This window comes from Anser cygnoides, chromosome 1 (assembly GCF_040182565.1).
Source record: "Anser cygnoides isolate HZ-2024a breed goose chromosome 1, Taihu_goose_T2T_genome, whole genome shotgun sequence".
NCBI lineage: Eukaryota > Metazoa > Chordata > Aves > Anseriformes > Anatidae > Anser > Anser cygnoides.
The window spans coordinates 8,990,316-9,016,696 of NC_089873.1; the positions used below are offsets into that span (position 1 = coordinate 8,990,316).

The window sequence follows — 26,381 nt, forward strand, 5'->3', positions numbered from 1 at the left end:
TCCATGCGCAATTTTTAAGTTTTTTTTTTTTTTTTCCAAGGCCAGTAAAGATTCGCAATGTGTAATGGTCTGAAACAATCTAGTTTTTTTTTTTCACAGATGAAGAATTCAGGTTGAAATTAATGAACAGAGAAAATTAAAAACAAAACAAAACAAAACAAAAAACAAAAAAAACCAAAAAAATAAATCTCAAGATAACATAAAGAAAGAAATTTTGCACTGTTTAAACTTTTTCTAATGTTGAATGGAGATCTTGTGCAAAAATCTCCCTAAAATGAAAAGACAAATGAAAAAAAATGCATTACGTAATTTCCCACATTAAAATGAACCCTACTTCTGATTAAGAAGTTGTGCTGATGAAAATTAATCCTATTAATAAATAAATAAATAAATAAATAAAATAGGTTTCTACCAGTTTGGCCCCCTAAACTGGGTCTGTTTAGGGTCAGATGGGTCCCAATTCCAGCTCAAGGAAACATGCAGAAAGATCCAGCTGGGATCATGAATGTGCTTGTGCTTATGAGTGTTTGTATGTGTGTGTATTTGTGTAGCAGCAGTGCTAGACCACCCCTGTTGAGCACAATCTACAATTGCGTTGGCTCTGCCATATGGTAAAACCAAACATATTTTATAGAGTTATGTAGGTAGTGATAGATGCAGGTAAGGATAGATGCCATTTGAAGGCTACATCCTTGATGCATTAGGTTTATTTTCAGTGCACAGTTTTTATTTTTTTTTATTTATTTTTTATTTATTTTTTATTTATTTTTTATTTTTTTATTTTCTAGCCTAAGTTTACAGCATTATTTTTAAAAATGTATATATAAAAGTTGATATGAAGTAAGAAATGGAGTAGCTGAGATGTAACAGTGGGGTTTACTTGGTGAACATTTGTTTCAGATGTAGGCACAGTCCTGAAGGTTGTGAGTATTACAAAGGAGAAGTGGACTAAGGAGGAGGTGGTCCTGGAAGAGCTGCAGATATACAAGGTAAGAATTAACAGACACTATTTCTATTATTGAGGGAACTTTAAGGCCCAAACTGGCCTTGTCTGTCTGGTTGTTTGCTTGTTGGAACTAGTTCAAGTTTTCAGAGGGACACTACGTAAATTTTTAAATGTCTTGGTATTCTTTGATGACTTAATTGAAAAAAAATAACAAAATCAAACAGGCCATGATTTTTCAGACTCATAGAAAGTCCCATTTTTCCTGCCTTGTTCTAGTCTGCAATCTTATTATGAGAACAAATTATTTATTATTATTGTATTTTTAATGCTGATTTTCCAGTTGTTTCAGCTTTGTGATTATTCTTTATATAATTATAATTTACAAACCGAACAAACAAAAAAATCCACAGATGTAGAGAAGTTCTTCAAAATAAAACACCTTAGCAATTGAGAACTGAAAGAAAATAAAGCAAGTTTTGTTTATCATTGTGTTTTAATCTTTTGGAGTGGGTTGACTCGGTGTTTTTGGCCATTTTGATTTGGTTATTCTGGCTGAGAAGAAAAGTCACCAGAGTCCTGAGAACACCATTAACTTCTTCATAAATAGAACTTGTAAAAAAAAAAAAAAAAGAAAAAAAAAACCTCCTTTCTGTTGCACAGGCATAATTTCTGATTAACCTCATTGCTGGTGAGGAAGCTTACACAGACATTCCATTCCAGTAGGAAAATAGAGATGTGCTTTTCCTGCTGATTTTCTTTTCCATTTTGCAGTTTCTACTTCATTCTTTGCATTCTCACTTTCCTTCCTTTTCACCTTCACCTATATAGCTCTTCTTCAGTTTTCACCTTGCTTTTTCATTAGAGTTTATCTGTGTCCCTGGCGTTTTGATTATGTTCCCGCATATTCTTTCTCTTATGTGCTGTATGAGGTCTCAGCCAAAATTTCTGTCCATGCTAAAGAAATGATTTTGAGTCTTAGAGGCTGCGTTTTCCAAGCATGAGGACAGAATATTTAAAAATTATTTTTGTAATGCTTTTTGATATGTCACGTGTATGATAAAACTTTGATTTAAAAGTTCTCCATGCCTTCTTCTAACTGTCTCGGACACCGATTATAAATATTGCTCTGAAAATACCAAGATTACTCAGTGGCCTGCCAAGTAATCAGGAGTTTCAGCATGTGCACTAATTTGCTGCATTCTTAAAATATAATGTCAAGGGCGAATGTACCGTATCATATTTAAAACAAAACAAAATAAAAGGTTATTTTTTTTTCTAGTCAGCAGACATTCCTTCACGTTTTTATTGGTAACATTTATTTTACCTCTATGGTTTTGAATCCAGAAAATTAAAGGGGGTGAGGGGCTGAAAAAACATCTCTTATTTCCTAGAACCATATTAACATTAAACAGTAGGCTTAGATTAATTATCTTCTATTAGGAGATAGATAATACTCAGAGCTTTGTCCTGTTCTTACATCAGTCACCGGCAAAAAATTCACTGTCTTTCACAGAAGTGAAATGCATCCTAGTGCACAAGATCTGCCTTTGTATCCCTTAAATGCCATCTAAACCTTGCAAGTAGTGTTTAATAAGAACTTAACTTGATGCAAAGGCTCATTGCCAGTCCCCAGGTCAGGATAGACTGCAAACTCTAAGAATTAAAACCAGTCACCTTGTAAGCAGCAGGGAAAAATTATGGGAGGTATTTTTGTAAGCAAGAATTTAGTGTTTTGTTTGTCTTTGTTTTGTTTTAATATTAGTTTAAACCACATAAATTAATCTGTAATTTAATTTACCTTTTGGGTATGTTAGTGTCTGTTCTCATTTTATTAACAAAAGGGAATGTGTAAACTAATGCACTTTCCTAATTTATTTTTTAGCACCCTTCATTTATCTCGACTATGGAGATTTCTCAGAAGCAGGTAATCACAAGCTCATTTAATTACTGCAGGATATAGGGTACACCGAACAGTTAGTTTGTAATTTTCAGGTGGCGCCTGTTACTTATTGGCCAAAGTTTCCATGGATAACTCTTAAAATGGATCTGGAAAGAAGGGGATATGTTTGAACTTGTTTCCCTGCCTAATTTACATTTGCTTACAAACAGTAATTTGTGTACCCAAGCTGGTAATTATTCATGGAAACAAATCTTCAGTCTTATGGTTGTGGGATTTGTGAATGAAGTCAATGCACATTCATTTTCTGGACACTAGAAATACTTGGCTCTCTACAATCTAGCAATAAATTATTATTATTGTTGTTATTTTTTATGTATTAGTAGTCAGGAGAGCTCAGGGCCTCATTGTGCTGAATGTTGTGCACGCACAGCCTGCACACTGGCCCCCCTCCTCTTAATTCACTGTCTAAATCTGGGTGGTCCCCTCCTGGCAGGGGCTGGTCCCAGTTGGCACTCCCCCTATGGGAAAGGGTTTCAGGGCAGCTCCGAGCTCTGTGATGGATCCGCGCAGGCTCGGGAGGCAGCGTGACACCAGAGCCACCCCTTCCGTCCCCATGGAGGTGGCCGGAGCAGCTCCAGTAGAACATGCCAAATACAGGAGGTATTTTGTTGTTCAGGCACGCACAGCACAGCTGGGTCCCATCTCCCCCCCAAAAAGGTGGCAAGCCAGCTGGAAGTGCTGCATGAGCCAGCTCTGGCTCAACAGCAAGCACTTGGACCACCCTTGTCTCAACAAGCAATCCACTCACCCATTGGGGAAAGGGGAGTAATATTATCCTCATACTACTTGAAGATCAGAAGCAGAAGATGATGTTTTATTCACACAAGGTCATCACTAGTTCCCAGACTCATAACGTCATGGCTATCCAGCCCCTTATTTTTAAACGTGTTAATAAACCCTCCTCACCATAGATTGCTTCTGGTTTTTTTGACGCAACACAAAGCCAAAAGTGTAAGGGTGTTGAGTGCTGGTGTCTTTCCAGGACGGCAGTCCCCTTTCCATCAGGGATTAGTGGGGAATGGTCAGTTCACACTGAGCCCTGAGAAACAGCTTACAGTAAAGGAGGAATTCTCCCTCTTTTTTTCAAAAATCTGGGACAAGGTTGAAAGTCTGCAAGTGTGGCACTGAGGAAGGGAACTTTTTAACCGGGCTACTTGGAGAAAGATCCTAATTCATTCGCTTTGCCTGATTTGCAGCAGCAATTGTACATTGGTTCCAGGGATGGATTGGTTCAGCTCTCTCTGCACAGATGTCACACGTATGGGAAGGCTTGTGCAGACTGCTGCCTTGCCAGAGACCCATACTGTGCCTGGGATGGAAACTCCTGTTCCAGATACGCCCCCACTTCTAAAAGGTAAGAAAAAAAAAATACCATGTGCTGCAAAAGATCTTGCTGCTTGCAAGAATTTAAGAGGTTCCCAATAAGAATGTGTCACCTTTTTCACCTTTTTTTTTTTTTTAATTACTTTAACATAGCATGTCATTTACCTTAAAATTTGATCAAACTCTGGCCATGTTTCATATTTTCTGCTTGAAGAGCTGTGAAGACAACATAGCATTGTTTAAGTGTGTGTGACAGTAACTCAGCTACTGCAGTTAACATAATAAATCCATCACTTTCCTTTTTTATGCTGAATTCTTTAAGGCACGAGATGCTCAGATCGAGGGCCAGGTTGTGACAATGGAAGAGAGATGTGAGAGCCTCTCATGAGCTTTTGCTTTTTGTTCAGGGCACAACCATAGTTACGAAGCAAAGTTTATCACTCCTGGTGTTGGGACTAGATGATCTTTAATGTCCCTTCCAACCTGAGCCATTCTGTGATATTACCACTCTAGTATCACAGAGTGATCAGCAATGAAATGCATTTAACTCAATAAATGAAATGCATTTAACTCCCTGATCTAAACAAGCAAGCTTTTCCTATCTGATTTAACCAACTCAGATAACGTAGCCCACTCTCCTAAATTTTATCTGTGGTTTAGCCATGAGAGGGAGACAGAGGTTTAAGTAGTGCGATTGGGCTGCAGCAGGAGCAGTTTTTCTACAGTGACAGAAGCTTTATCTGAACTCTCTGTACCTACCAGCTAGGGCTGCAGCATGGATCTGCATGGAAGAAGAGCGTGCTGCAGGCTCCAGCAGTGCATTACCTAAGCTGTTGATTCAATGTGGGATGTGCCTGTTGGAGTTTTCGGCTGCTTTAGCCATTGCTCTGCTGGCTGATTGAACTGGAGTCCACAGCCTCTTCATTGCTCTTTGCACGAAGCCTTCCTGACAGTAATTCTTGTAGCGAGGGTCAGAGGTTGCAGTCTGAGCTCAGGCTCTGGAACGAGATTTTCTACCTCAGGGGCTGCAGGGCTGGGACCTGAGCAATTAGACAAACCATTGAAGTTAATGAGTCATAGGTTATTGTGTCATGGTGTCAAGGAACTTTATGTGTTTTCCCTCAAAGCCAAAGCAAACTAAATTCAGAGAAGCGTAAATGAAAGGAGAAAAGCAAGTGTTCAGGCTCACTGCAAAGTTAGTCACACATGAGGCCTGCTGAAGTCTGAGGTGGGCTGGAGCATGGAGATTGATGGTCCATGCTTTTCAACAGATGTGCAGTTTGGTGAGTAGGCCAAAAGTCTGTGGCTCTGAAACAAAGGATGGGGTGGCCAGCCTTGGGAATCCTCCAGTAGATCAGTTGGATGTTTTTCTTCCATCTAGCAGCCTGTGCTTCCAGCATGTCTACAGCTTTCACCACAGCAGACAGCTCGGCCTTGGGAACCCGCTCTCCTACTGAGGCATTGCTCTGTAGATTTGAGGTCTTGCTCCAGTGTGACTGTGAGAAAGGGAGCTCCTCCCCGGGTCTCCAATTATTCCACCGAAAAATTAAAACATAAACATGTTTGTAGCTCCTGGGAGATAAATGCAATCATCAGCAGAGGAAGAGGGGGTTTTGTTTGTTTTTGTTTTTGTTTTTTAATACTATGACACTAAAATTACACTAAATCACAGTGAGTTTAAGTAACACACCCAGAGGTTACCAAGAAAGTTAATTGTGGAACCAGATCACTGGCTTAAGCGCTTTTTCTATACATGCAGATGAAAGATAATCAGATTTGGCAATTTTTTGTTGGCAAATTAAAATATAAGTTTTCTCCTCTTCATTTTAATGGCAGATTTACTAGTCAGTATTATCTTGGGCTGATCCTGAGCTCAGATTTTATTATGACTCGTTGAACCTCAGATCTTTTTCATGGCACAGTGTCAAGGATGTTTCCAGATATTTCCAAGACTGTCCATCCCACCAAGAGACCTACACCCAGAATGGACAGTTTAAAAGCAGGTTTAGCTGTTCTTTCTGTCACTATATGGCACATTCTTTATTCCAGCCAGATTTATTTTTTTCTCTCTCTTTTTTTCCCCCTCTCTTTCCCCTCACAGTGGTTTTCCCAAATCACAGGCCCTTCTCTTGATGTCAATTGTACAAATCTCTCTAGGCCACATGCAGCTTTGAGGGTGAGGCTGGTTTTAGTTAAGACCGTAATTGTCAGCAGTAGGGTGGGAGCAACGTGCATCCACATCTGCTGAGCCCCTCTGTATTTTGCTGTTGAATTCCAGCAATTATGCCTGAAGTGTTACAAGTTTTCATGCTCTTCCCATAGGCGAGCCAGAAGGCAAGATGTCAAATATGGAGACCCTGTCGCACAATGCTGGGATGTGGAAGACAGTGAGTATTTTGCACTTTTCCTTGCTCTTTTGTCCTTTTGACAACAGAGTTTGCTTTAAGGGTCCCTGTTTGTCTGTGAAAACATGCTAAACTGGGGAAAATAACACTATTAAAGTAGCTGCCTTTCCTGTGATTCAGATATATTTCTCAACCCACAGTGAAATTCGTGGAGCCAAGGCTAGGGCAGCACCCTTGGATGCTGTATGGGCATCCCTCCCCAGCACCCACCCAGGCGAGGGAAAACATCACACACATCACTATGAGCAGTTATTGGGACCTCGGTTAATTCAGAAACAGGGAAGACAATCCCACAGAGAAACACTCAGGGGTGAAGTCAGAACACACCAACTTTTCCCCTTCCATCACATACACTGGATGCAAGTCCTAAGACCCAGCTCCAGCTGCCAAAGCAGCCCCTTCCCCTCCCCGCAGCTACTTAAATATTCCTGTTATTAACAAGAGCCTACGCCCCCTCCTATCAGTTTCCCCCCTCCCTTTTCCACACCCTCTTTTCGGGTGCCAAAGAATCTGGCTTGCTCCTTTGGCAGCTGCAGCAGTTCCCTTGCAGCGTGCACTGTCAGTATGAAATCCTGTGGTTACGCGGCAATCTCTGTGGCGGCATAAAATAAATGAAAAGCATTCAAAACCAAGTTTGGGTTTGTCTGGGGCTCTTATATTTGCTTATTAAAGTGAGCAACCCAGTCAAAACAGTATTGATTGTATCGCTGCACTCAAGCTTTGATTCAGGAAAAGCCACCACTTTCCACTGATCTGGTGATTTTCATACCACAGCAGTGCTGGATGCCTGCCGCAGATCTCGGCGTGAATCCCTACAGAAATCAGAGCTGCTTGCCACAGGATCAAAGCTTACGTCTGTTGCACAGTGTAGAGGACCCTGGCTATACATGTGTACATATAGACATAGTCACAAAGTCAGGGTAATGTCTCATTGCCATTAAAGACAGTGGCAAAACTCCTGTTCATTCCCAAAAGGCCAGAATTCACCCACTTGCTGCTTGCCATCACTTCCAAGCAGTGGCATCTGAGACCGTGCAAAGCTCAGGGTTGTAGAAATGCTAGCAGAAAGGCTGACAATGTCACGTTTTTCCGGAAAGATAAAGAGATACTGGAAGAGTCAGTTTTCCTAGACAAATGTAAAATGACTTAGCATGCAAATTGGTATTAATCCTTATCCATGACATAGCACTACCAAGAGAAATTTCATCCAGCTGGGGACAATCCCTGTGTGCCATAAAACCATGAAGCTGACCTGTGCCACTCCAGGCTCTTGGCTTATTTATGCTATTTGTGATAATTAACAACATTATGGCCCAAAAACCTACTTAAATTCAGTGCTCCACTGTGTGAGATTCCATCCCAGAAACCGCATTGGCTGCATGAAGTTGTTTGGCTCTACTAAAATCTCTGTGGCACAGTGAAATAAAAGAAAAGCATTTAATGCAAAAAGCTTGAATTTCTGCAGATCTCATATACGTACATATTATATTGAAAAAAAAAATCTAAAATTGTATCCATTTTATTGTTGAGCAAACCTTTATTTTAGGAGACGCCACTGCTTTCACGTTCCTCTCTGTTATTGGCAGGATGTAAGAAACAGCTTTACTCTGATGATAAGGCAGATAAGACACAAATAAGACAGCCTGAAAAGGAAGATGGAGTTGCAGATTTTAGCAATGACTTGCTCAGGTCTACCAACCCCCAAGAAAGAGCTTAGATCTGCTCGTGTACTTGAGTGTTTGGTCTGAAACATACTACAGGGAATTTCAAATGATACTGAAGGAAGTCAAACTTCAGTTGACTTTAGCCCTGCAACTCCTTTAAAGTGTTTGAGAGGAACAAACCAGACCCTACGATGTACCTTCAGCAGCTGCTCCACCTCTCTCAGGTTTACTAGTTGCATTACATAAAGGAAAAATATAGGTCACATTTTAAAATCCTCAAAGGCAAAAGCTTCAGCTTTAAAATGGAGCAAGCTCGTGATATAGGTTTTATTGACCTCCTTAAAAACCAGTTGCACTGGAGGAAGGTTAGCAGCCGTCTCTAAATCCTCGTAGTTATAGTTTAAGCTAAAAGTTAAGTTTCCTTTTGCTTTTTTATAATTCACTCACTCTTATAGCATCTGTTCTGAATCAGGCTATTTTCCCATTGCTTTAAAAAACAGGTCAGGGTTAATCTCCTGTACCATGTTTGCTTTCCAGGCATTAGTCATGAAACTGCTGATGAAAAGGTGATTTTTGGCATTGAATTTAATTCAACTTTTCTGGAATGTATTCCTAAGTCCCAGCAAGCCTCTATTAGGTGGTACATTCAACGCTCTGGAGAAGAACATCGAGAAGAGGTAAGTTATAGTCATCAAGACAAGTTTCCTCTGTAGAGAATACAGCTGAGTATTGAAAGGCTGGAGTTACTGGGATTAGCCAATGTTTTACTTTTCCTTGCCTCACCTTAGGTATTGCATAGCATTCTGGTAACACCATTTGGGGAAGAGAGAAGCCATTTGCACTGGATCATAAGCAGATTTAGATACTTACTTTGACTTACATGCTCATTCTATTAAAAAAAAAAAAAAGGAAGAATAGAGAAATTAGGCTTTAAATACTGGTAAAAAAATACTGAAAGTTAAAAAAAAAAAAAAAGACTTTTTGTTCAGTAACTAGTACAACTGCTTCTGCAGGCAAAAGTATGTTCAAACCTCTGCTCCATTTAGTGTCTGACTGCCTTCCCTTATATTGTTAGGCACTGTAGCTAAGAATTGCTTTGTAGGTCTTGCTGCTTCTCTGTCTCCCCAGAGAAGGAACAGTTTGTGCAGCAAGGACCTTTTTTGTTTTGTTTTGTTTTTTGTTTTATTTTTTTTTCTTGTTTGGAATCTGAGGATTTTTCTGAAATGGCACTCTGTGCTGAGGCAGAGATGTCACGTTAAAGAATTGCACCTTGCAGCTGAAGTAGAAAGCACTGAAATTTGCGATGGCCCTTAACTCCTGCAGGAGGCAGTTCTGGGGTCTGCACCAGTGGAGAAGTGCTGGAAAAACCTCCAGGTCCTCCCTTGCCCCCTGTGCCATGTCCTGCAGACTCCTTTCTGGCCTAGTGACAAAGGGGCCCTCTTACATGCCCAAAAGGTCAGCGAACTGGGACTGATCTTGACTGGGTTTGAGAGAGTTTCAAACCTCAGGAGCCTTCATAGCCTTTCCCTTACATGAATGATTTTGTGTCTGAGGCCAAGTCCTGCTGTGGCTGCAGCCATGGCAACAGGGAAGGAGAAGAAAGGAAAAGAAGTGCCCTCTCAAATGAGCTGCTCCCAGGTGTTAGATACAATTTTTTGTTAAATGTTCATCCCAGACAAAAATTAGTTTAAATGACAGGAACTATCAAACACACAACCAGTCTTCCACTCTCAATGATAACCTGTCCTGTGACGTTTTCTGAGTGCGGAAAGTAGTCTAGTTCTTTGTAAAAACTGGGGAGATGCAAGCCAGGGCAGATGCCCATGAGAGCATCACCTCTGGTTGAGACCTGCCTCACTGCTGTCATCCACTAAACACCGCTTGTAGCATGAAGGGAAGTCTGCAGGGATGAAGCCACCTCAAAGTTGAGACCTCAGTTACGGCTTGACCCAGGAAGCAAGAGTAAAGGGATACAAGTCACCTCTGAGTTTTCTCCATAAGAGATACAAAAAGCAAGGCTGTATGTTGACTATGACACTGCATTGCTTTTAATTTACTCCCCTTCTCTCACTCATGCTTTGGATTGGCGAAGATTCTTCCCTCTGCTGGGAATAAACATCTCACTAATTTATAGATGCACTGCTTCCCCCAGCATGCACTAAATATCAAAGGAAGGAGCTTACTGGTCTGAAACACCATCTCTAACCTCCATTACAATCCATACTTGGAAAAAAAAATTGTGGTCTTCTGATCAGCAGGCCAACCATGATCATAGCCACAGGTGGTTAAAGTGAAAACCCAGTTAGAAGTGTATCAGCCTTTAAAGACCTATGGGCACTCATGGTTTGTGCTTTAATTGATTTACCTTTAAGTGTCCTGTACAGAAGACTCTGTGCTCTACTTCCCTAAGGCATCAGTTTGCAAATGCAATTACATATTTGATCAGAGAAAAAAGTAAAGTATTTGCTTAATTCAAACCATGTGTTTAAGAGTAATTTTAAAAACAAATTTAAGCAGGTACTTTTTTTTTTTTTAATTCTGAAATGTAGTTCATATTAAATTATGAGGAGACCCAGTCATGTTTTTTAAATAATGCATCGTAACTACAGCATGTGTCCAAGTTCCTCAGAGCTACAAACTTCATCTAAAGCAGTCAGTTCTCTGTGAAGAACATAATATTTCTGTATCATAAGAAGCAGTACTTTCGAGATTTGAAAGCCTCTTATGGAGTGCTGTTTCTAAGTTTTACCTGTGTCAATTTAGGAAAAAATAAATAAAATGATTTTCTCCTACGTCAAACGTTCAGGTGTGCACCTGAAAGTCAGGAAGCCAAGTTCATGGTGGTTTTTTTTTTTTTTTTTTTTTTTTTTGATTTGATTGCAAAACAAACAGCAGATCAAACTGACTTTTGAACAAAGTTAGAGCAGGCTATAAGCCTATATAACATAGCTTAATATAAGGCTATGCCATTTTTTGCCAACATTTGTGTTTCTAAAAGGTTCATTGTGGGAATGGCTGGGCCCCCGCTCCCAATTTTGCACCAAATACCAGTAATCCAGACACCATGATTCCTAATACTACAGGAGTGCCCAGCGTGCCAAGGTTGTGATCTAGGGAGAGAGGATGGAAATGTGCACTTATGTGTGATGGCATTTGAATCTCCAGCAAGCGCACAGTATACATCTTTGCACATTAGCAGCCTTCCACAGAAATGTTTACTGGGCTTGCTCTGTGTAAACAGTCTGACATCTGTTTGTATGAGAAAAGTAAAGCTTTGCTAAAAGGCTAGATTAACCTTTGAGGCAAATTTAGAAGAAAATTTGAAGAAGAAATATGCAGACAGATTTTCTACATTATGAATGCTAACAGTAGGCAAATAGCTTCTTACCACATATTGTCCCTAAAGCCATAGCAGTGTTTCTGTGATCTAGCTTTGATAAAATAGAAGTTGGAGCACATGTTCCGGAACTCCTTGGGGTGGTTTTGTTAATTTATTTTATTTATTTATTTATTTATTTTTCCAGTCTTTGAAGGTTGCAGCTTGTATAAATGCATATGCACACATTGACAATTACAGGATCAGATCACTTAAAACAGTATATAGCTATTAGTTTTGCTTGATTCCTGCCAGAGAATTCTTTTTCTTATTTTCTAGTGTTTTGACCCAGTTTAGTTCCAGTCTCCTAAGAACTGGAACTCATCCTGAGTAAACTCAGCTTTCACATCTCAAATTACCATGTTGGGACATTTCTTTTTTTAGAAAGAAAAGAAAAAAAAAAAGTTTTTTTTTTATTTTTAAAAGAGTTAATCATATATGAATGTCATGTTTAAAAATGCATGTACCTGAAGTTAAATTCCTAATTTCAGATATGGCTGCCTAAGTAAACCCACCCAATCTGTAGAAAAGCTGAGCAATCACTCTTCCTGTTAAAGGGAATAAGAGTATTTGCAGGTTAAAATGTTAATCCCTTTTTAATTTGGGCATTTTTAAATTAAGATTTTCAGTTTTTCTAATTTGAAATCTATCTTATCAGTGGAAATGAGTTCATCGGTATTAGAGCCTAATTGGAGGCCTTCCTGGAAAATTCAAAGACAGGCATAGTAATTGACTTTCTTTATAAAGTACTTCAATTTGACTGAAATACCATATGTGACAGCAACAGGGTAGTCATATTTAATGTGTAGCTTGATCTTTGCTTAGCCAATGCCTCACCATAACTTTTCCCATTACAATTATATTTTCTGCTCCCTCTCCCTTCCTGCAGCAGATTTCTCAAATAACACTGTGCATTATTTCAGTGCGTGTCTTAGTGGTGTAACTTATTGTGATGACGATACCATGCTTTGCAAATGACTGTGCACCTGGAATTTAGGTTACGGACTTTTAGTTCCAGGGCTGTAGCTGCAATGTCTCAGCAAGTCTTTAAGCCTCGCTTTGCAAATAGACAGCTACGCACTCTCTCTGACATGTACTACAGCTTCCTGAGGGAAGGAAAAGGGCAAAATCCAGACTAGGTGGGAAGCGTTGTGCCCAGCAGGATGTCTCCAACATTTCACCCTTCGGGTCATGGTTCAGAGTGTGACTTCCAGCCAGAGCAACCTGCGGGGAGGGACAGGATCTCCTGTGGTCCAGGAGCTGTCACCAGGTCATTTTGCTGCCAGTGGGAGTACATTTCCCTGTAGTTTGGGGCTGTTTTAAGGTCAGGAGTCAAATATCTAGTGCCTTTGTGGTTAGTGTTGCTCACGCAATTGATCATGTTTGTTCCTGTGCTTGCAGGGTTAGTCACCGATATGAGAACGTTTTGGCAACTGGAGTTCATAAAAAAAAAAAAAAAAAAAAAGGGGGGATGCCATTTCTACATAATGACTTAAAGTGCTGAAGTTTCCTGAAGCTTAAACTCAAATATGTATTTATTTCTCCTGAAATTCCTATGTGTTAGGTATATAATAGGTATCAGGACTAGAAAATAAAACAAGTGCAGGGCTCCCTACAAAGCCCTCAGTTTTGGTGTCTTGTGGCTCTGGAAAGTGCTCGGCCCCCTGCTTTAGGCTGGCCTTCACCCTGGGCCTCCTGGGGCTTGGAGCCTGCCAAACTGCCATGCACCCATGCAGGGGACAGAGCAAACCATATGGTCTGAAGTGACAGAACAGGTGTGGGTCGCTTTTAACTCTCTCTTTTCTGGTGTATTCATACCTGGAGGTGAAAATAAATCGGCTGAAAGGCAGAAGAACATTCCAGTTTCTTCTGCAACCTTTCTCGCCCTGTCCCATTTTCCTGCCCCACAGCCTGGGCTGTGTTTTTTCTGACAGACCCAGCTCAATGACCGCCTGACGTTTTGGTAGGTACATGAACATGACTCACTCTTGTACAGGACTTCTAGATGGGCACAAGAGCATGACCCCTTCAGGGAAGAGCTGTTTCCTTTCAACATTTTAGCCAGACTAAGACATTTTTCAGTTTGTCCAGGATCTGTGTCCTGTTCAGTTGACCTTAGTGGGTGTATGCTGGTGAATGAGACATAAGTTTCCATATCTTTTTGTGGCTGGAGATTCTTGCATCATGATGGCTGTGATTTTCATTGTTATAAACATCTGGTCAGAAGCATCTTGTGAAAAAAAGGTGGTAAAGGATGCTTAGGCCAGCCCTGAAACCTAAAAGTCAGATGAGAGGGCTGAGTAAGGAAGAGGACGTACACCAAGGTCTAAGTTTCTAGTAGTATTTTCTGTCACAGGAGTGAATTTCAGTATTTTTGTAGCAGACACAGGCTTGATCCTTCGGTCGATAAGAAACAGATCAAGAGTGGGAGAAAATAAGATTTATTCTGCAGCCTAGGGACTAATTATAGCTCTCATGCTTTCACTCTTTTATTTTATTATGACTCATTGGTGTGGCATTTTTTTCTAATACCTTGAGATCCTTAAGTAAGACTAATATTTTTGACAATTTCCTAAGGGGAAAAAAAGATGTAACTCTGAGCTGCTATATAAGGTGATATTTCTGCTTTCATTTGAATATATTGGGGGGTAAAAGTTTAAAAATTAGTCATAGAATGAGAAGTTAGCTTCACCTTGAGAATAATAGAATGCACGTGTCTCCATAATGTCACTACCAACAACACATTCTTCATTTTAGTTGTGAATTCTTAGTAAATAAATTTTAAAAAAATGTTAAAAAAGAAAAAAAAAGCAGAAGAAGTAGAGAAATCAACTGTACAGCTGTGTTGGAGTTACATGATTAGTTTACCAGGACAACAGAAAAAAAGGTGCATATAACAATAATTCCAACAAAAGCAGAGTAATCTTTATTTCCACTCAAATGGTGAGGATGAATAAGAAGGCAATAGAAAAAACAAAGCTGAATGTGAATTCTCAGCAAATATTCCTCATTTCTCTCTCCCCCCTACAACAGTTTGTTCAGGGGTTGCTGCTACCCCATGATTAGTCCAGCTTTACCTCTAACATTTTTTCACATGGTGATTAATGAGAGAAGGCAGGCTTTGAAGCCACTTTCTTCTCCCAGACAGGTGCAGTGTTTTAACTGTGAAAGAGTTGACATGTGAATTATTTGTAAAGAGGGAGCTATCTAAACACATCATTAGCAAAGGACAAAAGGCATTGACCTAACCTGGTGCCACAGCACTTTCAAATCCTTGGTTGTTTTCCAACTTACTGATTGTTTAAAGATTTGCCATCATTATTGGCAATGCCTATTTTTCCTCTATTGTTAAATTCAGGTTGCGAAAATCTATTACATGGAGATATTTTTCCTTTGTCAAATATTGCCAATTCCTATGGCATGTGCCATGTTTTATTTAGTGTAATTTTGAAACCCCAAGTGCCTACCATAAAGGATAAAAAGTACAAAATGCAGATAAAATGTTTTTAAAAATCTGCTCCCACTCCAGTAAAATAGAAAGTTAATGGTAATCAATTGCTTCATTTTTGTGGTTTACAATTGGTTCCCAATTGAACAAAACTATTTCTCTCCTGTTTAATTTTTATTGTATGCTGAAATTTAAGCATGTCAGCAAGCTTTTTATGAATTAAAGCCGTTGTGCTTCTGAATTGTTAAACCCTATTTATAAATATTTAAGGAGAAGTATTGATTATAATTGGCGGGGGGGGGGGGGGAGTGGGGGAATGAATCCACAGTTGACCAAAACAGAATGATGTCTTTAAGTAGTCTTTTCACTCTCCTCAAAATTTAATAAAATATGTTTTACATCTATAGGTCAGGAACCAAAGAGCACATTAAGCATTCAAGTGAAAGGTTAAAGATCTACTACCAAGTAATGAAATGCCAGGTGTTTATGAAACTCCAGAGCCCTATGGGGGAAAAAGTAGAGAGGAAAGACAGGAAGAGTTCTGAACCTATGGGTAAAACAACATAAACAGGATACCAAAAAGAGAAGTGAGGGGGGAAAACAATAATGAAGTGTTGCTCAATACGTGTGAAATCAGAGCCATAATTTCATCCTACCAGAGGATAAGAAAGGAATGAACAATGAAGGCCCAGAGAAGAAGGAGGTGACAGTCACTGTAAATCAATATCCAAGGTTAACACAGGACATTCTGTAAGAATGCTGCTTCATTAAAAATAGGAGCTGTGATGGGCTGGGATTAGGAGACATAACCAATTTAGCCTCTGTTAGCTTTCTCTGCAGTATCCTGAGGCAGAGGGGGGCAACTCTCTGAGTTAACACATTTACAACTAGAAAGGGACGGCTGCTACACAAACGGTAAATAGTTATGAGTAGCAGGGTGCTGGACTTAGGGGTCCAGTCATCTTTTCAAGTCTAGATCTGCCATTATTCTGCCTTCCTTTCACTGAAAATAGGCGAAGCACTAGTGAGGGCTCTTTGGCTTGGTGCCGAGCCAGCCGAAAGAGCCAGCTGGAGCACTTCCAAGTGTAGGAGGTACACAGCTGTCAAGGCACTCTAGACTACAATACTGGCAGAGCCACGATAGGCAGATGCTACTGCTGCAATTGCATCCAGCCCTGAGCTCAAAGAGATCTGTCCAGTTTTCACTGAAACAATGTGGGAACTGGGTCTTTGCATAGAGAGTTATGAAACCCAAATGTCTGCAAATTAGCTTCACCTTCCCATCCCTCTCCCTACATTCCTCAAACTGGGGGTCTGTAGGATTTTCCATTGTTAGCATGAAGCCTGGGTAGAAAAAAGAGGAGCTTCCTTTTGCAAGGCTTTCCTTTTTTGTGGAGTAGAACAGCACAAGGAAACACCTGCCCTAGACATATTTCTGCCTACAACTACTTATCTTTGGGTTCATTTATACCTTTTTTGCTTCTGTTTTTACTGTAACCATGAGGAAGGTGCATTTACTTGGGATGAAGTGTCACTATCTGATAAAATTGAAGACTACTGTCCTATGCTGTAGCTTCTGGAAGAGAAAATTTGGTCTTTTCTAATCTGTCTCCCTGCTATCTTATGTGTCTGTTCTTCTGTTTTGACCATGATTTCTCCGGTTGGAACTCAGTGTAGTAAATCAAATACGGCTGGTGCTCATGTAGCACCTGTTGTCAGAAAATAATCCATTTTCCAGGAATTTTCAGAAATTAGCAAGATTTCACCCTGCTGGTGTCAGTAGGCATGATTATATCCAATTTACAAACAAAGAAACTAAAGCCCAGGGTTGACACAACACTACCAACATGTGTCAGGATCCAAACAATGCTTGGCCACAGAAGCAGGCAGCCAGAGCCATGTTCTAGCGTAGGTTTTTGTAGCATTTGATTTCTTCTCACTGATGCAGTCAAAACAATTGTAGTACACAGGCCAATATCCACCTACCTAATCTATAGGTTGCTGAAGATTGTTATAGCTCATACAGGCTAGCAAGGAAAACTCTCTCTGCTCATGTATTACTTAGATACACGTGTGTTATATTTTCTGCTGATCTTGAAAAGGTCTCTTAAATCATTTAACCCTTCCAAAGTCCTTATCAAAGAATATCAGAAAATGGGAAAGCAAAAAGCCCTTGGAGGGGCACCTCATCCATCTTTTTTGCTCCAAGATACCCTCTTATGATAAAGTACCAGTGAGTTAGAATCATAACAGATGGAGAATCATATGTATAAATAAGTTTTTTCCCATGGAGGAGAAGAGGGAATTGTGTGCAGATTTTTTACATAAAGAAACAGTGTGTAGCTTACCCACTGTGAATAAATCTAATTTAGTCATCTTTATGCCTCCATGATCTTCGTTCTCTGAAGTCTGTTGGAGGGTCAGATGTGCACTCCGGGAAATTTTCCAGATTCTGTGTTGGTTCTCTCTGACCCCACCCCTCTTTTTAAAGCCGGTGCTCAGCCTTGTGCAGAAATTTTTCTTCATTATAACAGTACCAGCAGCTCTGAGGCTGTGATCAAGGGACTGGCTTTGCTATGGGCTGAGCAAGCGGCACCCCAGGTCCTTCGGTGCTGTTGTGGCCTGCAGCCTCTGTGCGGCAGCAGAACATCGCATGCCAGGGAGATGACAGCTCTGTGCTGGAACAGGATTGTTTTCAAAGGAAATGCTGGTGGTGGAGTCTGGGAGTTAGGGCTCTGCTTTCTGCTTACACCTCTGCTACTAATCTTTATATGGTCTTTGGCAAATCATTTACTTTCTGTGTTCCCCAGCTGCAAAAATACTTAGATGCCCAGTGCCCCATCTTGTTTTTTTATTGTATTATATTGCATTTCTATTTCTATTTTATTTCTATTTCTATTTATTTTATTTTAGTTTAGTTTAGTTTAGCTTAACTTAGTTTAGTTTAGTTTAGTTCAGAGTTAGGTTATTTTGGAAATCATTTTCAGATCACCAGATATGTAACATATCTTACAGTGTTGTTACTTTAAGGTGCACATTTTTTAACATGTCATATCACGCTATGTTTTTGGAAATATTTGCATTCGTAAATGAAACTGCATTTCCATGTTGACAGACTTCAGCTCTCACTTGCAATTTTTTTTATTTTTTATTTTTTTTTCCCCCCCCCCCCCCCCCCCCCCCATAAGTTCTTCTTTACGGATCTTATAGTCAAAACAATAAAATAATTGTGCTGGGTTGTCATCTAACCTCACTGGGTGCTTTTAAGCACGTCTCACTGAGTCAAAGGCAGGATCAATTTCCTTTTATAAATTCCAGTTGAAGAAGATAAAAATCAGAGCATTTCACTTTAAAAATCAGCAGTGGTCGTTATTTTTAATGCAATAATGTCTCAGGTCATTCCAGATATACTAGTACCCCCATATATTGGATATATTACGGATACCTCCAGAAAAGCAGTTAAAAAACAAATGGGATTTATGGCACTAAACACCTAACCTTCCTTGGAGAACACAGCCTATCTGTTGCATTCTGGTGTGATGAGTGCTGCTGTCTGGCCTTTCAGCTGTACACTGTGTATCTTTTACTAATGCATGCTGAAATGTCACTGATGCAGATGCTATAGTTAGGAGCAAAACTCAGGAATTGAAAGGATCTCATGGTATCTGTTTGAGCCATGCATGCCCCACCTCGTGCTGGGACAGGGTGTGCAGTGTGCCCGCCCTGCCTTGTCTCCACTTTGGTATTGCACTGACACGTGTTCTATTTTTTTCTGAGGAAATTCACGTATTTCATTCTTCTCTGTCCAACTATGCAGCTGAAGGCAGACGAAAGGATCATCAAAACCGAGCATGGGCTGCTGATACGCAGCTTGCAAAGACGGGATGCGGGAGCCTATTTCTGCAAAGCCCAGGAACACACCTTTGTCCACACCATCGTAAAGCTGAATTTAAACGTCATTGAGAATGGGCAAATGGAAAGCACTCAGAAAACTGAGGACGAGGAGGGCCGGGTGAGGGATTTGCTGACAGAGTCCCGGCTGCGGTACAAGGACTATATCCAGCTCGTCAGCAGCCCCAGCTTTAGCCTGGATGAGTACTGTGAACAGATGTGGCACCGGGAGAAACGGCGACAGCGAAACAAAGGTGGTGCCAAATGGAAGCATGTGCAGGAGATGAAAAAAAAGCGAAACCGAAGGCACCATGAGCCGGCCAGGCCACCATCTACGTAGTTTGAAAACACTATTTAAAGGACATTTTCCACAAAAAAAGAAAAAATACTGTGTTTTGTTTTTGTGCATCTTGCCTATGAATTAGTACTGCTTCTTATTGAAATCAGATAGCTCACCATCATTATTAATCTGTACAAGACTGTACAATGGCATTCGATACCAAATGAGATGTTCCTTATTGGAGTACCACACGCCAGGCAATAATTTTGAATGCATTCATTAAAAAGAAAAGATGTACACTTTTAGCTAATTTCTGGGTAGCCTGAGGCTACGCGAGCTGTGTTCTGTACTTCCTGCATAATTTTCACATAGGATTTAGCATCCGTGTTCCCATGTTAATATTTACTGCCATGTTCCACCCCAGAGGTGGCTCCATTTCAGGGGAGGGCAGATGTATTCATAGTTCTTTGGCATCTTTCTGAATAAGAAGCACGGTAGAAATGTGTGACAGATCTGCAAAAATACCCACTAATTTACCCACTGGGCTTGTATACAGGCACATGGGTGGGGTTTGCTAGCACAGAGAGGCTCAGCGAAAAATCAAATTAAGTATTGGCTTAGGGACAACATTGATTTTCCCCATTAAAAAAAAAAAAAAGAGAGAGAGAGAGAGAAAGCATAATCATAGTTTAAGAGAGGGAAATTATCAAGCCTTATTCATTAGAGTTTGATAGCCACCAGTTTGCAGTCCATCTGCTGAACTGAAATGTTCACTCTAATTGAAACTGCCACTGAGATGCTTGGGAGTAAATTTCCTAAGTGGTGTGTGGGAGGTATGTGCACAAATCCTATTAACAAATAATGGGATTCTTGCCTGCACCTCTCCTGTCCCTCGGAGTGTTGTACTCTGGCTGTTTCCCTGGCCCTTTGCTAGCCTTATTTTATGCAGAGGAAAAGAAAAATAAAAGACAACAAGAAAGCTAAAACAAAAGACGATGAGGGAAGATATTTAGTGGCTGAGATCAGTGCTCTTGACACAGAGCTGACATTCCTCAGATATGTGTATTCTTTGGGATTTTCTCCCAAAGGTCTTATGTATTTTTAAGTTGAAAATTTGCATTGTTGGAATTAATACTTTTATTATAAATAAATAAAACAAAAGATGTCCATGTGTAAATAAAACTTGTAAGTTAGAAATTTGCTGTATACCATGATTCCATTTGTAAAGTGTTCCTTGTTCCTCAGTTCATATTTTGGTAGTAGGAGTGTAAATCTTTTCATATAAGCAGGAAACCCTGGCCTCATTCTTGTCTATTTGACATCAGTATGATTTCGTTGAACTTATTCCTGATATGCAGCAACAAACACAAGCTCAAAATCAGGCCTACTGTCTCTTCTCATGAGTCACAGCCCTTTTTTCTTCTCTTCCAGCTAACGTCCTCCGTTTTGCCTTTCATGCCTTTTTGAGTGTGAAATGACAAATTAGCCACTTCCTCACATGGAAGAGAGCTTTGATGGATACCAAAATGACAGACTTTACTCATTTCTCATGCATTCTACAGATCGGGAGAGCAAAGCCTGTGGGAAATCCATGTAATTGGTGTGCGCCTCATTAAGGAACTGAGAGCATTGCTTCAGAAAGTTGTAGATTTGCCCTTACCCATGCTCGTGTTTGTGTGCGCATTCAGTCCCGGGTTGATAACTGTAGCTACCATTTTCATCACTGTTCATTTCCTTTCTGTTGTAAGTCAGATACAGCAATGTGTATGTCAGACTTCAGAAAGGGAACTCAGCTTACCCATGCTTCCTGTAAAAAACAAAAGCTGAGTTTGCATGTATTGTATAAAAGCCAGCAATACCGTATGTCATTAATTTTAGATTTTTTTTTATTTTTTATTTTTAAATAGGAGATGTATGAGTTAATTAGGAGATATCAGATGGCATGCCTACAATGCTTTGATAGTGTAAAGCACTGAGTGCTAGATATTATAATGTCTGTGGGGAGGAGGGAATTTCTCAGCACAGGACCTTTAATCAGCAGAGAGACTGATGCTGAAGACACTAACCAACAGTACAGTACTTTGAGCACCTGCCGAGAACTTTTTTTTGCCATTTTTGCTGCAAAATAACTTAGGCAAGACATTTCACAGGAGACTCATCATTTTGAGTACCTTGATTTTAAGGCCCATTAAGACTACTTAAAGGAGGTTTTGGGGGGTATTAAACTACTAAATGTAAACCATGTAAATGTAAAAGTACTGGGGTACTCAATATTCTTGGCTGGAAGGTTGTACTGTCATCATACAGAACCTGCTCAGTTATTCCTTATTAGATTTTTATCAGTCCATAAAGTCCTATTTCTCTTACTTGGGTATTAAGTAAATGAGTGGAATCACAGCAAGGCTGTGGTCTACATTCATATGCACTGACAAAGGGCCTACTCTTCTCACCAGTGGTGACAGTATTTTAATTTCAGAAAACTGTCATCTCATGTTTGCCTAGAAGCAAATCAGTTCTTCTATTTTTTTTCCATCCTTCATGAAAACTAAATTACTTGATTTATGTTTAGATATAACTGAGGGTATGTATTCTACAAATGAACCCTCCCCCCACTGACTTTAGTAAGAAGTCTTGAATGACTAAGGGTCTCAGTGCTGGGAGCATTAGATTTAAATGGTTGAATTAAAATGTTATTACTCTAAAAAACAACTTTCATTTCTTTTATTTCCAGTGTTGCTGCAATGAGATTCTTCTTAAAGAAATTACCTCATCAGTGTGGGTAGCATAAAACCCCAAGTGAGTTATAAGGCCACTTCCATCATGGGGAAATAAATTCAATATCCTCCAAACCAGTGGTCTGTACTGGGTTCATACCACCCCAGAGGGAATATTTAATAATATTGCACTGATAAATGTCTCTGTTTTGATACATTGGGTAAGAGGTATGTATCCTAAAGCCGTCAGGGCTAGCACAGCTCCTCATGCACAGAAGATCTGACATGGCCAAGGAGGCCAGAGGATGTTGGAGACCAGGGATTGAATGGGACATATCAAGGATCACTTCAGAAAACAGGGTTTTGTTAGGCAGGACTCCATAATGCAAACCCAGGAGTAGAAGCAGGAGGAACCATGGGTCTTTCAGCCGCCTGCAGTCCCAGAGAGGAGTTTAGAGGATGAGCTAGACTAGAAACTAGAGCAGTAGAGGATTGGAAAGTATCATTTTCTTTTCAGAAAAAAAAAAAAATCATCTTGTGTATAATTTAAAGGCTAAAACCTAAACCTGACTAAATTTCAAACTGATGATTTGGATATTTGTTGGGTTGCTATGACCCACAACAGGCTCATAGTTAAAATGAAACTGAGCCTTGCCGCCTGCAAGAGCCTAGTAAAAAGAAGTTAAAGTTTTGGTCCACAGTGGAAAAAAAAGTTGCCTCCATCTTAATAACTGCAGGTTTAAGCAGCTGCCTTACTGCATATGATACAGCATAGGTATTTATTTACGGATGCATTCATTCAGGAGTCCAGTTATTAATACATTATCTTTTCCTTCAGCAAAACCTTCCCACTGACCCTGCTTCAGAAAATGGCCAGTGCTTGACTGAACTGCAGTGGCTTTAAACAGATTCCTAGAATAACCAGCACAATGTGAGCTGTAGTTATAAAAATGCTGAAAACTGACATAATCTTTAAAGCCCAACAGGGCCCTAAACTCTGTAGCAGTCTTGCAGTCGGTTAAAATAAAACAGAAAATGGGATTAGCAGAGAAAGGAATAAAGTATTAACACTTATTGTGATAAAGTAGTTCCGTTACTAGAAACTGTTCCAACAACAGGTGTGAATGTGTGTTCATGCCATAAGCAAATACTTTCCTCTCCAAGCAGTTTAACTTACACTTGCTTGAGGTATCAACCTCGGAATGTGAATACTTTCCAATTCATAAGTAGATTTTGGACCTGGTTCTCATGTCACTCATAATGCAGTAATTAGGTTAAACGCCACAACTTTCCTTTAGTTCAAGTGCTACTCTGACCAGAAGATCCATACGGTTAAAATGCTATAAACTCTTTAATATATCCATTATATGTATTGATCTACATTTAAAATTTCAGATAACGATTAATTGTTTATTTTTACTCATTATTCATATAATTAGTCCATGTGTCTCATAATAATATCAATATTTAATAGAAACTAATGGAAATTGATTTTGCTAAAGTGTTGTCACATGAGCATATGTGTATAGCAGGACATATTTGAATGTGTTATGTTCATTTTGTAATAGAGGGTAATTGCAAAAGACAAATATGATTTTGAGAGCTAAGGTTCAGATAGGCTCCCACTGACAACAAAGATTAAAATCTTATTGGAACCAAATCACAGCCTAAGTAGATTATATTCTATTTACAGTCTAGTAGTCAAACAGCCAGAACTATGGGTTGTCCTGTAAAGTATATTGGCCTGGTTCTTCTTGCATACTCTTGTAGTTGAGATGTAGAGGTCTAAGGAATGACATCTGAGTGAATGGAAAATTAAGCCCACGTGTCTCTCTAATATATTCTGTTACATTTTATAAACTTTAAATGGTCTCCATTGTAGTATTTTACCATAGTGCTGCTAATATTACCCTGAACTAAGCTTCTGTAGCTAGCTGAAGTGTGACATTCTTTGCAGTTGTAATCCAGTTTTCAGGGTTTGTAAAATAAGTTCATTATAGTAACAAAAAAAAAAAAAAAAAGCACAAGATAAGAGTTCAATTATAAATTCTATAAGACAGATTTGTAAGATTTGTAAGATTTTATTTCTATCAAAATAGTGAGTGCCCTTAAATGTACCAGGAACTTCAGTATTTGTTTTTCTTTTCTTGGTAAGGTAAGGATACATAACAAATTATAATCTTGAGATCATCACTTGCCAATGTGTGGCTGAAACATCTGTTCTGACAGCTGTAGTGAGGATGGATTTTTACTTGCTTGTTTTTAACTTCCACCAGTTAAGCCCGTTTTCTGCTGTGTCTGAGACTCTGCTGTGTCAGGTAACCCTGCTTCCATATGGAGAAATATTGCAGGATCTGCATTTCCTCAGCATATAAACCTCCCCACAAGTCACAGTATCACAATCTGCCTTCAGACGATGACTTTCCTAAGTGTTAGCTTTTGTATAGAGTTGCAGATGTAAACCAAATACTGAGAGGTAAATTAGAGACCAGATGGGCTTGCATTTACAAAGGAAATTTTGGGGACTTGCTTAGAACTCTCCTTTTTCCTTTTGCTTATGTGGTTACTGTGTATAACACTCCAATTTAAAATCAAAGTCTTTTGTGCTTTAAAGTATAAGGTTTTCCATGTGATATAAGAAACAGAACATTTCCAGGTGATCTGCTTGATTGATATGGACTGCTGGTTAATAGTTTCAAACAGTACAAACCAAGGAAGTCATCTGTCCAGCCATACATGGCTGTGATATTTGTAATGAGCCTAGACATATCTTAATTTTGGTATATTAGTGCTGTGGCTATTTTTCTTTTTCTTTTCTCTTTTCTTTCTTTTCTTTTCTTTTCTTTTCTTTTCTTTTCTTTTCTTTTCTTTTCTTTTCTTTTCTTTTCTTTATCATTTTATTTTATTTTATTCATGCTACTTCTGCTACTAAGAGGAAACATGTCCAAAGCCAGACATGTTCTGAAGGTGCAGCATCTGATAAAGCAGTAAGAGGAACAGAAGGCTTGGGCAGATATTTTGGTATGGAAACAGCATAGTACATTTGCAGGGAGCAAAGTCTGATGGGTTGAACGAGTATGCTAAGATGTATAAAGACCACTGTGCTGTTTATCTTGCATGGATTGAATTTGAGAGTAGATTTTAAAAAGGTATATATTTCTTTAAATTATGAAATGCTTTTGGTATAAACAGATCCAGAAAATTTAAGCTCATATTAGGTTCATTATTAAGTCCATTATTTGCCAGAAATATCAAAATAAAAAAAGAATGAACAGAATTTCACAAATTTCCACTTTCTAAATTTATTTTCCTTTTCTTTTAATGGAACTTCTAATTTAAAATATGTTTATTAAAATGTTTCTCTGTAGGACAAGGTTTTTTCTTTTTTTTCTTTTTTTTTTTTTAAATCTATACTTTCACATCTCTGAAAAAAAAATCAAGAAAAACTGGGAAATTTTAAATGGAACTGGAATATGTTTCATATTTTCATGTGTACTTAAAACTTGAAAAAGCAGCATCAAAAAATGCTCATGCCCTCTTTCTGAGACTATATGTGGCTTCCATCAAGGACTTATTCCGTAGAAATGAACTGCAATAATCACATTTTAAGACTGCCTGTCAACATATCTCAGCTGTAAAAACTAGATACAAACCATACAAATCTATGAAAATACAAGTGAGAACAGATTATCTCCAAATGTTTACTTTTTTTTTTTTTTTTTTCCATGATGTATGTGTCTCTATTCCTCTCTCCCCCAGTGACTATCTCAGGATGTATATTGGCTGGGGAGAGAGGAAGAGATTACAAAAGCATATCTCCAAATTGCAAAATGAAAAGTTACACTAAATGGACTGACAATGAGGATTATGATTAATACCTCACATTTGACCAATAAAGACTATATTTTCTCCTAAGGTGAAATTCATCACTCCTTCCAAACCCCAGCACAGGAATTATATGCCATATACCTTCTTTTTTAAATTGTAAGCCATAAGTGGTACTCGGGCTGACCTTGTGAGTGGGGTTCAATTTCATTCTTTAATGTAACTATTTGTAGAGTAATACGGCTGATTTTTTTTCATAAGTGTATCTATTTGTAAATGCTGCAGCTAATTGAGTTAAAATGATGACTGAAGTATCATTTAAAACTGATAATAAGCTATGTGTTTGCCATGCCTGCTGTTTTACTAGAAATTTAAATCTTATATGCAAAGGTAACACAAAAAATGTATATTTAGTTCGTACTATAATAAAAGGCAAGTACTGAGTTTCAGCTTCTTATTTAAACCCACATCAAACTACAGAGTAAACATGAGCTTCCAAAGAAACAAAATCTGCTTCATGTCATGGAAATGAAGCAGCTTGGATATTAA

General features: G+C 39.1%; 1 protein-coding gene across 3 annotated transcripts in view; it reads left to right on the plus strand.

Moving 5' to 3' along the window:
• SEMA3D (semaphorin 3D) overlaps nucleotides 1-20,586 on the plus strand; it is a 142,918-nt gene extending 122,332 nt beyond the window's left edge. For 2 of the 3 annotated variants that reach the window (XM_013180441.3, XM_013180440.3), the window contains 6 exons: nucleotides 901-989; nucleotides 2,829-2,870; nucleotides 4,103-4,260; nucleotides 6,552-6,616; nucleotides 8,836-8,975; nucleotides 18,940-20,586. In XM_013180441.3, the coding sequence (XP_013035895.1) occupies nucleotides 901-989; nucleotides 2,829-2,870; nucleotides 4,103-4,260; nucleotides 6,552-6,616; nucleotides 8,836-8,975; nucleotides 18,940-19,353 (908 nt within the window). In that variant the 3' untranslated portion in view covers nucleotides 19,354-20,586. The remainder of the gene's footprint in view (nucleotides 1-900; nucleotides 990-2,828; nucleotides 2,871-4,102; nucleotides 4,261-6,551; nucleotides 6,617-8,835; nucleotides 8,976-18,939) is intronic. The other variant, XM_013180442.3, reaches the window with a different exon arrangement.
• The last annotated feature ends 5,795 nt before the right edge of the window (nucleotides 20,587-26,381 follow it).